This window comes from Oncorhynchus gorbuscha, linkage group LG26 (assembly GCF_021184085.1).
Source record: "Oncorhynchus gorbuscha isolate QuinsamMale2020 ecotype Even-year linkage group LG26, OgorEven_v1.0, whole genome shotgun sequence".
NCBI lineage: Eukaryota > Metazoa > Chordata > Actinopteri > Salmoniformes > Salmonidae > Oncorhynchus > Oncorhynchus gorbuscha.
The window spans coordinates 40,417,310-40,431,700 of record NC_060198.1 but is presented as its reverse complement, the minus strand read 5'-3'; the positions used below and the strand labels follow the sequence as shown (position 1 = coordinate 40,431,700).

Sequence of the window (14,391 nt, the reverse complement as noted above, 5' to 3'; positions counted from 1 at the left end):
AACACCCCTCTCTGTGGTCCAAACCCCTGACTATCCCCCCAACACCCCTCTCTGTGGTCCAAACCCCTGACTATCCCCCAACACCCCTCTCTGTGGTCCAAACCCCTGACTATCCCCCAACACCCCTCTCTGTGGTCCAAACCCCTGACTATCCCCCAACACCCCTCTCTGTGGTCCAAACCCCTGACTATCCCCCAACACCCCTCTCTGTGGTCCAAACCCCTGACTATCCCCCATCACCCCTCTCTGTGGTCCAAACCCCTGACTATCCCCCAACACCCCCTCTGTGGTCCACCCCTATCCCTCTGTGGTCCAAACCCCTGACTATCCCCCATCACCCCCCCCCAAAACATCCCCCATCACACCCCTCTCTGTGGTCCAAACCCCTGACTATCCCCCAACACCCCTCTCTGTGGTCCAAACCCCTCTCTGTGGTCCCCCTGACTATCCCCCCAACACCCTCTCTGTGGTCCAACACCCCTGGTCCAAACCCCTGACTATCCCCCATCACCCCTCTCTGTGGTCCAAACCCCTATCCCCCCCATCACCCCTCTCTGTGGGACTATCCCCCAACACCCCCCTGTCCAAACTATCCCCCAACACCCCTCTCTGTGGTCCAAACCCCTGACTATCTGTGGTCCAACCCCTGACTATCCCCCAACACCCCTCTCTGTGGTCCAAACCCCTGACTATCCCCTCATCATCCCTCTCTGTGGTCCAAACCCCTGACTATCCTCTCATCACCCCTCTCTGTGGTCCAAACCCCTGACTTTCCCCCATCACCCCTCTCTGTGGTCCAAACACCTGACTATCCCCCATCACCCCTCTCTGTGGTACAAACCCCTGACTATCCCCCCCCCCCATCACCCCCTCTCTCTGTGGTCCAAACCCCTGACTATCCCCCCAACACCCCTCTCTGTGGTCCAAACCCCTGACTATCCCCCATCACCCCCTCTGTGGTCCAAACCCCTGACTATCCTCTCATCACCCCTCTCTGTGGTCCAAACCCCTGACTATCCCCCCAACACCCCTCTCTGTGGTCCAAACCCCTGACTATCCCCCATCACCTCTCTCTGTGGTCTAAACCCCTGACTATCCCCCATCACCCCTCTCTGTGGTCCAAACCCCTGACTATCCCCCCAACACCCCTCTCTGTGGTCCAAACCCCTGACTATCCCCCAACACCCCTCTCTGTGGTCCAAACCCCTGACTATCCCCCCCCCTGACATCACACCCCTCTCTCTGTGGTCCAAACCCCTGACTCCCCCACACCCCTCTCTGTGGTCCAAACCCCCTGACTATCCCCCATCACCCCTCTCTGTGGTCCAAACCCCTGACTATCCCCCAACACCCCTCTCTGTGGTCCAAACCCCTGACTATCCCCCCATCACCCCTCTCTGTGGTCCAAACCCCTGACTACACACCCCTCTCTGTGGTCCAAACCCCTGACTATCCCCCATCACCCCTCTCTGTGGTCCAAACCCCTGACTATCCCCCAACACCCCTCTCTGTGGTCCAAACTATCCCCCTCCTCACCCCTCTCTGTGGTCCCCCTAACACCCCTCTCTGTGGTCCAAACCCCTGACTATCCCCCAACACCCCTCTCTGTGGTCCAAACCCCTGACTATCCCCCAACACCCCTCTCTGTGGTCCAAACCCCTGACTATCCCCCCAACACACCCCCTCTGTGGTCCAAACCCCTGACTATCCCCCAACACCCCTCTCTGTGGTCCAAACCCCTGACTCATCCCTGTGGTCCAAACCCCTGACACCCCTCTCTGTGGTCCAAACCCCTGACTACCCCCCCCAAAACATCCCCCCCTCTCTGTGGTCCAAACCCCTGACTATCCCCCCAACACCCCTCTCTGTGGTCCAAACCCCTGACTATGGTCCAAACCCCCCCAACACCCCTCTCTGTGGTCCAAACCCCTGACTATCCCCCAACACCCCTCTCTGTGGTCCAAACCCCTGACTATCCCCCAACACCCCTCTCTGTGGTCCAAACCCCTGACTATCCCCCAACACCCCTCTCTGTGGTCCAAACCCCTGACTATCCCCCCAACACCCCTCTCTGTGGTCCAAACCCCTGACTATCCCCCAACACCCCTCTCTGTGGTCCAAACCCTGACTATCCCCCCAACACCCCCTGTGGTCCATCCCTCTCTGTGGTCCAAACCCCTGACTATCCCCCATCACCCCTCTCTGTGGTCCAAACCCCTGACTATCCCCCCATCACCCCTCTCTGTGGTCCAAACCCCTGACTATCCCCCATCACCCCTCTCTGTGGTCCAAACCCTGGTCCAAACCCTTGACTATCCCCCATCACCCCTCTGTGGTCCAAACCCCTGACTATCCCCCCAACACCCCTCTCTGTGGTCCAAACCCCTGACTATCCCCCCCACCCCTCTCTGTGGTCCAAACCCTGACTATCCCCCATCACCCTCTCTGTGGTCCAAACCCTGACTATCCCCCACACCCCTCTCTGTGGTCCAAACCCTGACTATCCCCCCAACACCCCTCTCTGTGGTCCAAACCCCTGACTATCCCCCAACACCCCTCTCTGTGGTCCAACCCCTGACTATCCCCCACACCCCCTCTGTGGTCCAAACCCCTGACTATCCCCCACACCCCTCTCTGTGGTCCAAACCCTGACTATCCCCCAACACCCCCCTGTGGTCCAACTGACTATCCCCCCCCTCTCTGTGGTCCAAACCCCTGACTATCCCCCAACACCCCCTCTGTGGTCCAAACCCCTGACTATCCCCCCAACACCCCTCTCTGTGGTCCAAACCCCTGACTATCCCCCCAACACCCCTCTCTGTGGTCCAAACCCCTGACTATCCCCCAACACCCCTCTCTGTGGTCCAAACCCCTGACTATCCCCCCAACACCCCTCTCTGTGGTCCAAACCCCTGACTATCCCCCAACACCCCTCTCTGTGGTCCAAACCCCTGACTATCCCCCAACACCCCTCTCTGTGGTCCAAACCCCTGACTATCCCCCCAACACCCCTCTCTGTGGTCCAAACCCCTGACTATCCCCCCAACACCCCTCTCTGTGGTCCAAACCCCTGACTATCCCCCCAACACCCCTCTCTGTGGTCCAAACCCCTCCTATCCCCCAACACCCCTCTCTGTGGTCCAAACCCCTGACTATCCCCCAACACCCCTCTCTGTGGTCCAAATCCCCCCACCCCTCTCTGTGGACTATCCCCCAACACCTCTCTCTGTGGTCCAAACCCCTGACTATCCCCCCAACACCCCTCTCTGTGGTCCAAACCCCTCCTATCCCCCCCAACACCCCTCTCTGTGGTCCAAACCCCTGACTATCCCCCCAACACCCCTCTCTGTGGTCCAAACCCCTCCTATCCCCCAACACCCCTCTCTGTGGTCCAAACCCCTGACTATCCCCCCAACACCCCTCTCTGTGGTCCAAACCCCCCCCCCAACACTATCCCCCAACACCCCTCTCTGTGGTCCAAACCCCTGACTATCCCCCAACACCCCTCTCTGTGGTCCAAACCCCTGACTATCCCCCCAACACCCCTCTCTGTGGTCCAAACCCCTGACTATCCCCCCAACACCCCTCTCTGGTCCAAACCCCTGACTATCCCCCAACACCCCTCTCTGTGGTCCAAACCCCTCCTATCCCCCAACACCCCTCTCTGTGGTCCAAACCCCTGACTATCCCCCAACACCCCCCCCAACACCCCTCTCTGTGGTCCAAACCCCTCCTATCCCCCCAACACCCCTCTCTGTGGTCCAAACCCCTGACTAACCCCTCATCACCTCATCCAAACCCCTGACTGACTGATTGACACACAGCATGAGCAGCCGCCCCACAGACCCCCCCTGCCCTGCCCTGATCTCCCCCCACCTGTAAACCAATGATCACTACCCCTATAGTATGGAACATCCCAAACCTACACTACACTAATGTTGCAGCCCCTCGTCCCACTACTACACAAACCTGAACGCTATAATAGCAGTATATCTACTGTATAACCCCACACATACATGGCCCCTGTCCAGAGTGATAATGCAACTATACTCTCCATATTTCATGTAGAACCATACAGTAGATATATTTGTTTCATTTCATCTTCATAAACAAACATGTCTTTTCATATAAAAGTCTGTCCTGCAACTGTTCTTTATGCATCAACTTCTGCTCCTCATTCCATATGCACATTTCCTAAAGGTTTCAGGAGCAGAATGTGTGAGGGAGTCATATCAGCCTGAGCCATATGCTTATTCTAATGCCATGATTGAATATAGCTACCCCTGACAATGTCCATTAAACTGTCTCACCTCTATGTTTGGTGCAGTGTCCCAGTTCACCTGGAGGTCACGCTGCACGATAGCACCAGCATCAACAGGGAAATGATATCACACGCTTACCTGAGTTGTTCAGCGTAGTTTTAACAGCGCGTTTCACTTCTAAAGCAGTAGCCAAAGCATCGATTACAAGGCTAATGACAGTATGCTATCTTTCTTTTCACTGCAACGTTGTTCAACAGTTATTACACACACTGTTGTTTTCTAAACTGAATGACTTGGCATGTCTGAAATGAAATGACCCTAACATCATTCAGCTAACATTGAAGACATTTTAACAAAACACTTTCCTACCACTCACCACCTCTAAAAACATGGTCCCCACAATACACAAGCTCACACAGTCACAGGGGTCTGTCTGAACCCCTCTCTAAACCCGTCTGTAGAACCCTGTGGTCTTCTCACGCTCCACTACTCTCTAAACCCGTCTGTAGAACCCTGTGGTCTACTCACGCTCCACTACTCTCTAAACCCGTCTGTAGAACCCTGTGGTCTACTCACGCTCCACTACTCTCTAAACCCGTCTGTAGAACCCTGTGGTCTACTCACGCTCCACTACTCTCTAAACCCGTCTGTAGAACCCTGTGGTCTTCTCACGCTCCACTACTCTCTAAACCCGTCTGTAGAACCCTGTGGTCTACTCACGCTCCACTACTCTCTAAACCCGTCTGTAGAACCCTGTGGTCTACTCACGCCCCACTACTCTCTAAACCCGTCTGTACAACCCTGTGGTCTACTCACGCTCCACTACTCTCTAAACCCGTCTGTAGAACCCTGTGGTCTACTCACGCCCCACTACTCTCTAAACCCGTCTGTAGAACCCTGTGGTCTACTCACGCTCCACTACTCTCTAAACCCGTCTGTAGAACCCTGTGGTCTACTCACGCTCCACTACTCTCTAAACCCGTCTGTAGAACCCTGTGGTCTACTCACGCTCCACTACTCTCTAAACCCGTCTGTAGAACCCTGTGGTCTACTCACGCTCCACTACTCTCTAAACCCGTCTGTAGAACCCTGTGGTCTTCTCACGCTCCACTACTCTCTAAACCCGTCTGTAGAACCCTGTGGTCTACTCACGCTCCACTACTCTCTAAACCCGTCTGTAGAACCCTGTGGTCTACTCACGCTCCACTACTCTCTAAACCCGTCTGTAGAACCCTGTGGTCTACTCACGCTCCACTACTCTCTAAACCCGTCTGTAGAACCCTGTGGTCTACTCACGCTCCACTACTCTCTAAACCCGTCTGTAGAACCCTGTGGTCTTCTCACTCTCCACTACTCTCTAAACCCGTCTGTAGAACCCTGTGGTCTACTCACGCTCCACTACTCTCTAAACCCGTCTGTAGAACCCTGTGGTCTACTCACGCCCCACTACTCTCTAAACCCGTCTGTAGAACCCTGTGGTCTTCTCACGCTCCACTACTCTCTAAACCCGTCTGTAGAACCCTGTGGTCTACTCACGCTCCACTACTCTCTAAACCCGTCTGTAGAACCCTGTGGTCTACTCACGCTCCACTACTCTCTAAACCCGTCTGTAGAACCCTGTGGTCTACTCACGCTCCACTACTCTCTAAACCCGTCTGTAGAACCCTGTGGTCTACTCACGCTCCACTACTCTCTAAACCCGTCTGTAGAACCCTGTGGTCTACTCACGCTCCACTACTCTGTTTTAACCTCTGTCTTTCCTCTCAACTCACTGCACTTTCCTGTGGTGGGGACGCGTCACAGTGGAGAGAGGTGAGACATCTGTGTGTGTGTGTGTGTGTGTGTGTGTGTGTGTGTGTGTGTGTGTGTGTGTGTGTGTGTGTGTGTGTGTGTGTGTGTGTGTGTGTGTGTGTGTGTGTGTGTGTGTGTGTGTGTGTGTGTGTGTGTGTGTGTGTGTGTTTGAGTGCGTGAGTGCGTGTGTGTGTCACAAAGAGAACACAGACATCTCTGATTGCAACACACATAGGAATATAAGTATTACTTACTATGATGGTGTTACAGTAAGTGGGGACGCGTCACAGTGGAGAGAGGTGAGACATCTGTGTGTGTGTGTGTGTGTGTGTGTGTGTGTGTGTGTGTGTGTGTGTGTGTGTGTGTGTGTGTGTGTGTGTGTGTGTGTGTGTGTGTGTGTGTGCGTGCGTGCGTGCGTGCGTGCGTGCGTGCGTGCGTGCGTGCGTGCGTGAGTGCGTGCGTGTGTGTGTGTCACGAAGAGGACACAGACATCTCTGATTGCAACACACATAGGAATATAAGTATTACTTACTATGATGGTGTTACAGTAAGTCAAGTGATGGTGTTACAGTAACTCAAGTGATGGTGTTACAGTAACTCAAGTGCCAAAGTTAACGTCTGCCTTTGCTTTGTCCTCAGCTGCTACCCCCTGGAAAAAAAAATCAGGTACAAATCACAAACTGCTTCATGCTTTGTGTTTTTATCTGTTAAAACTGTAAACGTCTCTGCTAGCCAGTTAGCATTCAGTCAGATTACTGGGTTTTTACGTATCCTTTCAGAATTCGAGTCTTCACAAGTTACAGAGAAGAAGAGGACAGTCTATCAGATGGCTTTGAGTAAGAGACTTCATATGCATGTACAGCATCAGGGGAATAGCTGGGCTTTATTTTTCACAAAAATTCCCCCTCAGTGGGTGGATGTGTGGTGGAGTGTTTATTGGTTTGATTTGACCCTCTCTCCTCTCCCTCACCCTTTCCCTCCACCACTCTGTCACATCCTCTTCTCTAACTCTATACCACTTGCTCTCGCTCTCTCTCTCTCTCTCTCTCTCTCTCTCTCTCTCTCTCTCTCTCTCTCTCTCTCTCCATCTCTCTCTCTCTCTCTCCATCATCTCTCTGTCTCTCCATCTCTCTCTCTCGCTCTCTCTCTCTCTCTCTCTCTCTCTCTCTCTCTCTCTCTCTCTCTCTCTCTCTCTCTCTCTCTCTCTCTCTCTCTCTCTCCATCCATCTCTCTGTCTCTCCATCTCTCTCTGTCTCTCTCTCTCCATCTCTCCATCTCTCTCTCTCTCTCTCTCTCTCTCTCTCTCCATCTCTGTCTCTCTCTCTCTCTCTCTCATCTCTCTCCTCATCTCTCTGTCTCTCTCTCCATCTCTCTCTCTCTCTCTCTCTCTCCATCTCTCTCTGTCTCTCACTCTCTCTCTCTCTCTGTCGTCTCTCTCTCTCCATCTCTCTCTCCGTCTGTCTCTCTCTCTCTCTCTCCATCTCTCCATCTCTCTCTCTCTCTCTCCATCGTCTCTCTCTCTCTCCATCTCTCTCTCCGTCTCTCTCTCTCTCTCTCTCTCTGTCTCTCTCTCTCTCTCTCTCTCCATCTCTCTCCGTCTCTCTCTCTCTCTCTCTCTCCATCTCTCTCTCTCTCTCTCTCTCTCCATCTCTCTCTCTCTCTCTCTCTCTCTCCCCATCTCTCTCTCCGTCTCTATCTCTGTCTCTCTCTCCATCTCTCTCTCTGTCTCTCTCTCTCCACCTCTCTCTCTTTCTCACTGTCTCTCAGATAAGCTAGATGAGATCCTGGCAGCAGCTCAGCAGACAATCAGCACCAATGAGGGGCAAGGGACGCGGGGTCAGGGGGCAAGGAGAGACAGGAGCCGGGGCTCCTTTTACGCCAATGAGGTGTGTGTGTGTCGGCGTTGTGTGTGTGCTGGTGCGCGTGTGTGTGTGTGTGTGCGAGCGCTCGTGTTCACTAGTGAGATCACCTGTCATGAGGTTGAGAGGAACAGTTTGTCCTGTAGTGTTCCTATGGTAACACCCACATCTTTAGGAGATGCTACACAATGTCATTCAGTGGTTTAGCTTGATGCAACACCCATACAAATAAGATTGATTTGACTGCCTAATCTTCTATACTACTAGATATGAACTATTTTACAAATAATTGACAACTCTTTCATGAATAGTGAAGCTATTTTATTCACTTACAGTACCACAGTCTGCAAAATTTATTCTGTTATATAAGTTCTGTCCTTTCTGAACATTGTCCTCATTGTCCCTCTTCCCTCTCTTGCTGTGCAGCCAAATTACGACCAGTCAGAAATGGGGATGACCGGGCTGGGCTATGACCGCGCCCAGTTCACATCAGGCCATGCCCCTCCACACGGTATGCTGCGACAGAAATCCATCGGTGAGGCTGTCTGTCTGGCAGGCCCTCTGGCCGGCCTGTCCGTCTGTCTGTCCTCTAGACTCTTAAAGGCCTGTGCTGTAACACTGTCTGCAGCTGTAGCATACCATGTGCTTCTAGTCTGCCTGTTCTGTCTCCGTCCTGGTTCATGTTGTAGTATGCTTCTGCTGTGGAGAATAGCAGTTTATATGTGTTGTACTGTACTAAAATGCTTGTAGGCTGATACACTGTTTGTAGGAGCTGTTCATCACAGAAGCTGGAACTGTGGTTGAATGTGACACAGCTAAAGATGATGGACTTCTCCTGTGACTCGCCAAGTAAAAGGCAGTATAACATCTCACCCTGTTGGCAAATGACCGTTGCTGTACTTTTACCAGTATATACAGAATGATATTGTTGGTCATCATCTCTGCTAGAGGACAGACAGACTTACAGATGAATGAGAGGACCGCCTGACAATGAAACAGACAGACTTACAGATGAATGAGAGGACCGCCTGACAATGAGACAGACAGACTTACAGATGAATGAGAGGACCGCCTGACAATTAGACAGACAGACTTACAGATGTATGAGAGGACCGCCTGACAATGAGACAGACAGACTTACAGATGTATGAGAGGACCGCCTGACAATTAGACAGACAGACTTACAGATGAATGAGAGGACCGCCTGACAATGAGACAGACAGACTTACAGATGAATGAGAGGACCGCCTGACAATGAGACAGACAGACTTACAGATGAATGAGAGGACCGCCTGACAATGAGACAGACAGACGTACAGATGAATGAGAGGACCGCCTGACAATGAGACAGACAGACTTACAGATGAATGAGAGGACCGCCTGACAATTAGACAGACAGACTTACAGATGAATGAGAGGACCGCCTGACAGACAGACTTACAGATGAATGAGAGGACCGCCTGACAGACAGACTTACAGATGAATGAGAGGACCGCCTGACAGACAGACTTACAGATGAATGAGAGGACCGCCTGACAATTAGACAGAGACTTACAGATGAATGAGAGGACCGCCTGACAGACAGACTTACAGATGAATGAGAGGACCGCCTGACAATTAGACAGAGACTTACACATGAGTGAGAGGACCGCCTGACAATTAGACAGACAGGCAGTTACAGAGACAGACAGACAGTTACAGAGACAGACAGACAGTTACAGAGACAGACAGACAGTTACAGAGACAGACAGACAGCCTCCCACATTAATCATCTGTTCTTTTGTTCAGCAGTATTTTCTCTGTACCATTCCTCTACCCTGTCCCTCACCCATCTGATCACTCTGCTCTGTGTCTATCCTCCATCCCTATACCCCAGTCTCTCACCCATCTGATCACTCTGCTCTGTGTCTATCCTCCATCCCTATACCTCAGTCTCTCACCCATCTGATCACTCTGCTCTGTGTCTATCCTCCATCCCTATACCTCAGTCCCTCACCCATCTGATCACTCTGCTCTGTGTCTATCCTCCATCCCTATACCTCAGTCCCTCACCCATCTGATCACTCTGCTCTGTGTCTATCCTCCATCCCTATACCTCAGTCCCTCACCCATCTGATCACTCTGCTCTGTGTCTATCCTCCATCCCTATACCTCAGTCCCTCACCCATCTGATCACTCTGCTCTGTGTCTATCCTCCATCCCTATACCTCAGTCCCTCACCCATCTGATCACTCTGCTCTGTGTCTATCCTCCATCCCTATACCTCAGTCCCTCACCCATCTGATCACTCTGCTCTGTGTCTATCCTCCATCCCTATACCTCAGTCTCTCACCCATCTGATCACTCTGCTCTGTGTCTATCCTCCATCCCTATACCTCAGTCCCTCACCCATCTGATCACTCTGCTCTGTGTCTATCCTCCATCCCTATACCTCAGTCCCTCACCCATCTGATCACTCTGCTCTGTGTCTATCCTCCATCCCTATACCTCAGTCCCTCACCCATCTGATCACTCTGCTCTGTGTCTATCCTCCATCCCTATACCTCAGTCCCTCACCCATCTGATCACTCTGCTCTGTGTCTATCCTCCATCCCTATACCTCAGTCCCTCACCCATCTGATCACTCTGCTCTGTGTCTATCCTCCATCCCTATACCTCAGTCCCTCACCCATCTGATCACTCTGCTCTGTGTCTATCCTCCATCCCTATACCTCAGTCCCTCACCCATCTGATCACTCTGCTCTGTGTCTATCCTCCATCCCTATACCTCAGTCCCTCACCCATCTGATCACTCTGCTCTGTGTCTATCCTCCATCCCTATACCTCAGTCTCTCTCATCAGTCCTTTTCATCCCTCTCTTGTATCTCTGTCTGTGGTGAACTGCAGGGGTGACTGAAGAGGAGAAGTCCCATCTCAATCCTCCGGCCATGAAGTTTGCCCGAAGTCTCTCGGTTCCCGGCCCAGATGACATCCCCCCGCCCCCCACCACCGCCCCACCAGACCCCCCCTTCTCCTCCGCCCCACCACTGGGCTGGAGAGGGGGCAAGTCTTCCCAGCAGCCCTCTGTGGCCGTGTCCCAGTCCACCTCCACAGCAGCCCACTACCAGCTCTACTCTCAGTCTGTGCACTTCACCCAAGGGGGCCGCGAAAGGGCAGGGGGGCCCAGTACCGGCGCTGGAGGAGGAGGGGTGGACCACACGCACCAGTACTCTAATGCCCCCGCCCGCGCCGCTCAGAGCAGGACTGCCTCTAGGAAAGGGGGCTACCCAGGGGAGCCTGTTGGATCCGGAGGGGGAGGAGGAGTGGGGGGGGGCAAGGCTGCAGGTCTAAGGAGGGGCTACAGTAACGCCGCCCCACCTGCAGGCAGTGCCACAGTGATGCCCCAGCAGCAGCAGACCACCCAGAGCCAGCCGCAGAGGGCAGACCGCAGTGCGGCTGGGGGGGGCTGGAGAGGGGGTACCTAAAGGAGGGGGGGCGCGGAGAGGGAAGGGCCCTCTGGTAAAGCAGTCCAAGGTGGATGACCTGCGGGCTGGCCAGGGCACGCTGGGGGGCAAGGCCCCAGTGGAGAAGAGCTCCATCCCCATCCCCACCATCATAGTCAAGGCCCCCTCCATCAGCAGTGGCAGTGGCCGCAGCAGCCAGGGCAGCAGTGTGGAGGCTGAGCCCACTCCCCCAGGGGAGACCGACAGAACCCAACCCCCCCACGGACCCCCTTCCACCCCAGCCCCGCCACCCCCTGCTCCTCCCTCCATCCCGGCCCCTCCACCACCCTCCTTCCGAGGCCAGGATAGTGACTTCACCAGCCAGTTTGGGGCGGCCATCGTGGGCGCAGCCCGCCGGGACAGGGAACGCTTCCATGAGGCCCGCAGGAAGAGCGCCTCCATCTTCATGTCTGCCGAGGAGGAGGTGGGGCCAGGGGGAGAGGAGGAGGAGGAGGGGGGGCAGGCAGGACACAGACCTCTCAGCAGCTGCAGTTCAGCCCCCAGTCCGGTGGCCTCCCCCCACGCCTACGGCCCTCCAAGTCCATCGACGAGGGCATGTTCTCTGGGGACACCTTCATCCACCACACCCGCAGCATGCCCCCTGCCTTCGGCCTGCCAGAGTACTCCTCCCCAACTCCAGACTACCAGCCCAAGTCTGTTCCGGCTGACTTCTACGGGGCGTCAAGCCGGCAGCAGGTCCCCTCTGGCACCACCTTCATCCACCCCCTGACAGGAAAGGTCCTGGACCCCTCGTCCCCCCTGGGTCTGGCCCTGGCTGCCAGGGAGCGGGCCCTGAAGGACGACGGCAGGATGAGGAGGGAGAGAGGGACCGAGCACCAGTTTGTACGACAGATGTCCAGTGTGGTGACATTCCCCTCCCAGGCCACCTCCCCCACACCAGCTTCCTCAGCCACCCATTCCTCCAGCTCCTCCTACCTGGTCACCTCCTCCTCCCTAGCTGCCACCACCTCCTCCACCAGCCGACCCCCCTCCCCCAGGATCCTCAGGGGTGCAGGCTGGGGCGAGGAGGGGGGAGGAGGGGAGCGGGAGAGGGAGGGTGGCGGGGCCAGAGAGGGGCTGAGGGTGCGCTTCTCTGAGGACAAAACAGTCCACACACATCACTACCAGTCCCAGCACTACCAACCCTCCTACAGGGAGGAAAGACAGAGGGAGAGGTCGAGAGAGAGGGAGAGGTCAAGAGAGAGGGAGAGGTCGAGAGAAAGAGAGCGGGACAGAGAGGGGTACATGAGGCAGCAGACAGCACCTACCCAGCAGCCCCCTCAGCTGTCGTCCCAGCAGCCTCGCCAGGCCTCGTTTCTGAGGATGGAGAGTGAGACTGGCTACATCCTGTCTCTCACCCCTCCATCTCCCCCCGCTACAGCCGCCCCGTCTCACCCACAGGGGGGAGGGGGTTCCGGGGGCAGTGGCCTCATGGTTCTGCCGCCCCCTGCCCCCTCTGTGGATGTGGATGATGAGTTTGTGTTTGCGGACCCACTGCCCCCTCCGCTGGAGTTTGCCAACAGCTTTGACCGGGGTGGAATGTCAGGTTACACACACCGTGCCATTATCAACAACCTGGCCTCCCGCCAGCAGCAGCCCCCACCACCTCCCCCTCCTCCCCCACCACCCCCTCCAAAAGACATGTTTATCAGTGGGTTCCCGGCCCACACCCCCTACCCTCCCCACAGGCGGGGGACTCTACCACCTCCAGCCTTACCTCCTATGACAGTGAGGTGGCCAACCTGACCCAGTCAGGAAACTCCCCCACTCAGACATCACCCAACCCCCTTCCTCCACCCTCACCCTCTGGTCTCCAGCCCACAGGACCCCCGCCTCCTCCCTCTGTCTCCCCCCCACCCCCACCCCCACCCAGCTCCTTTCACAGACCCTCCCTTGCCATGACCCACTCTCACCACCTCTACAACAGCACGCACACCGGGCGCTCCTCTCCTTCCCATGGGCGTTCCTCCCCCACTCCTCCCAAAGGTCGCTTCTCCCCCACCCTGGGTCGCTCCTCCCCCACCCAGGGTCGCCCCTCCACCATCCATAGGAGCTCGTCCCCCACCCAGGGTCGCCCCTCCACCATCCATAGGAGCTCGTCCCCCCCACCCCTCCTCCCCACTCCATTGCAGGTTCCCCATCCTACCGTGGTCCCCCTCCCATCTCCTCCACCGCAGCCTCCTCTGGCCCCTTCCGGGGCTCTGCAGCCCTGACCTCCACTGCTCCCTGTACCACCACCACCACCACCACCGCTGCCACCACCACGAGGACCTCAGTCCAGCCCCACCAGGACAGGACACACCCAGCCCCCTCTGGTTCTACAGCGGCCGGCCGCAGGATAGGGGAGCACCACCCTCACCCCACAGCCAAGGCAGGGGAGTCCCAGGAGACGGTGGTGGACTCTGGGATAGAGGAGCTGGACAGCCGCAGCAGCAGTGACCACCACCTGGACAACATCCTGGCCATGAGCGGAGGAGCCAGAGAGAGGCTGGAAGAGAGGCTGGAGAGAGCGAGGGAGGGAGGAGGAGGGGGGGAGGGAGACAGAGAGAGGCTGGAAGAGAGGCTAGAGAGAGGGAGGGAGGGAGGAGGAGGAGGGGAGGGAGACAGGGCGGGAGGAGCAGACCTCCTGGAGTCGTACATGAGCTACCTGGACGGACAGACGTTTGACATGCACAACGCCACAGCCGCCGTCTCCACCTACCCCAAATCAGGCAGGTTCAGGGAGGGGGGGCGTGCGGCTGAACTACGCAGAGAGACCGGTACCGCCCTGCCCTCCTTCCAGTCACACAGACGGAGGGAGGAAGAGGAGGAGGAGGGCGAGGAAGGAGAGGAGGAGGACGATGGAGGACGGGAGGGTTATGGGATGACACAGAATTTGGGGCGTCCCATGTCACCCTACTTTGACCGGCCTCGGACACCTGAGATGAAGCCTCTGTGGGGGTCAGAGGGTCAGTTAATAGGGGACCAGGGGACCTACCTGGAGGGCCGGAGGCTGTA

General features: G+C 55.7%; 1 protein-coding gene across 1 annotated transcript in view; it reads left to right on the top strand.

The window, feature by feature from the left end:
• Positions 1-13,182, top strand: part of LOC124015384 (SH3 and multiple ankyrin repeat domains protein 1-like) — a 149,219-nt gene extending 136,037 nt beyond the window's left edge. Inside the window, exons 18-24 of the mRNA XM_046330549.1 lie at positions 6,693-6,719; positions 6,833-6,889; positions 7,821-7,939; positions 8,339-8,447; positions 10,799-11,341; positions 11,379-11,857; positions 11,899-13,182. Coding sequence (XP_046186505.1) covers positions 6,693-6,719; positions 6,833-6,889; positions 7,821-7,939; positions 8,339-8,447; positions 10,799-11,341; positions 11,379-11,857; positions 11,899-13,140 — 2,576 coding nt within the window. The 3' untranslated portion in view covers positions 13,141-13,182. The remainder of the gene's footprint in view (positions 1-6,692; positions 6,720-6,832; positions 6,890-7,820; positions 7,940-8,338; positions 8,448-10,798; positions 11,342-11,378; positions 11,858-11,898) is intronic.
• Positions 13,183-14,391: the final 1,209 nt, after the last annotated feature.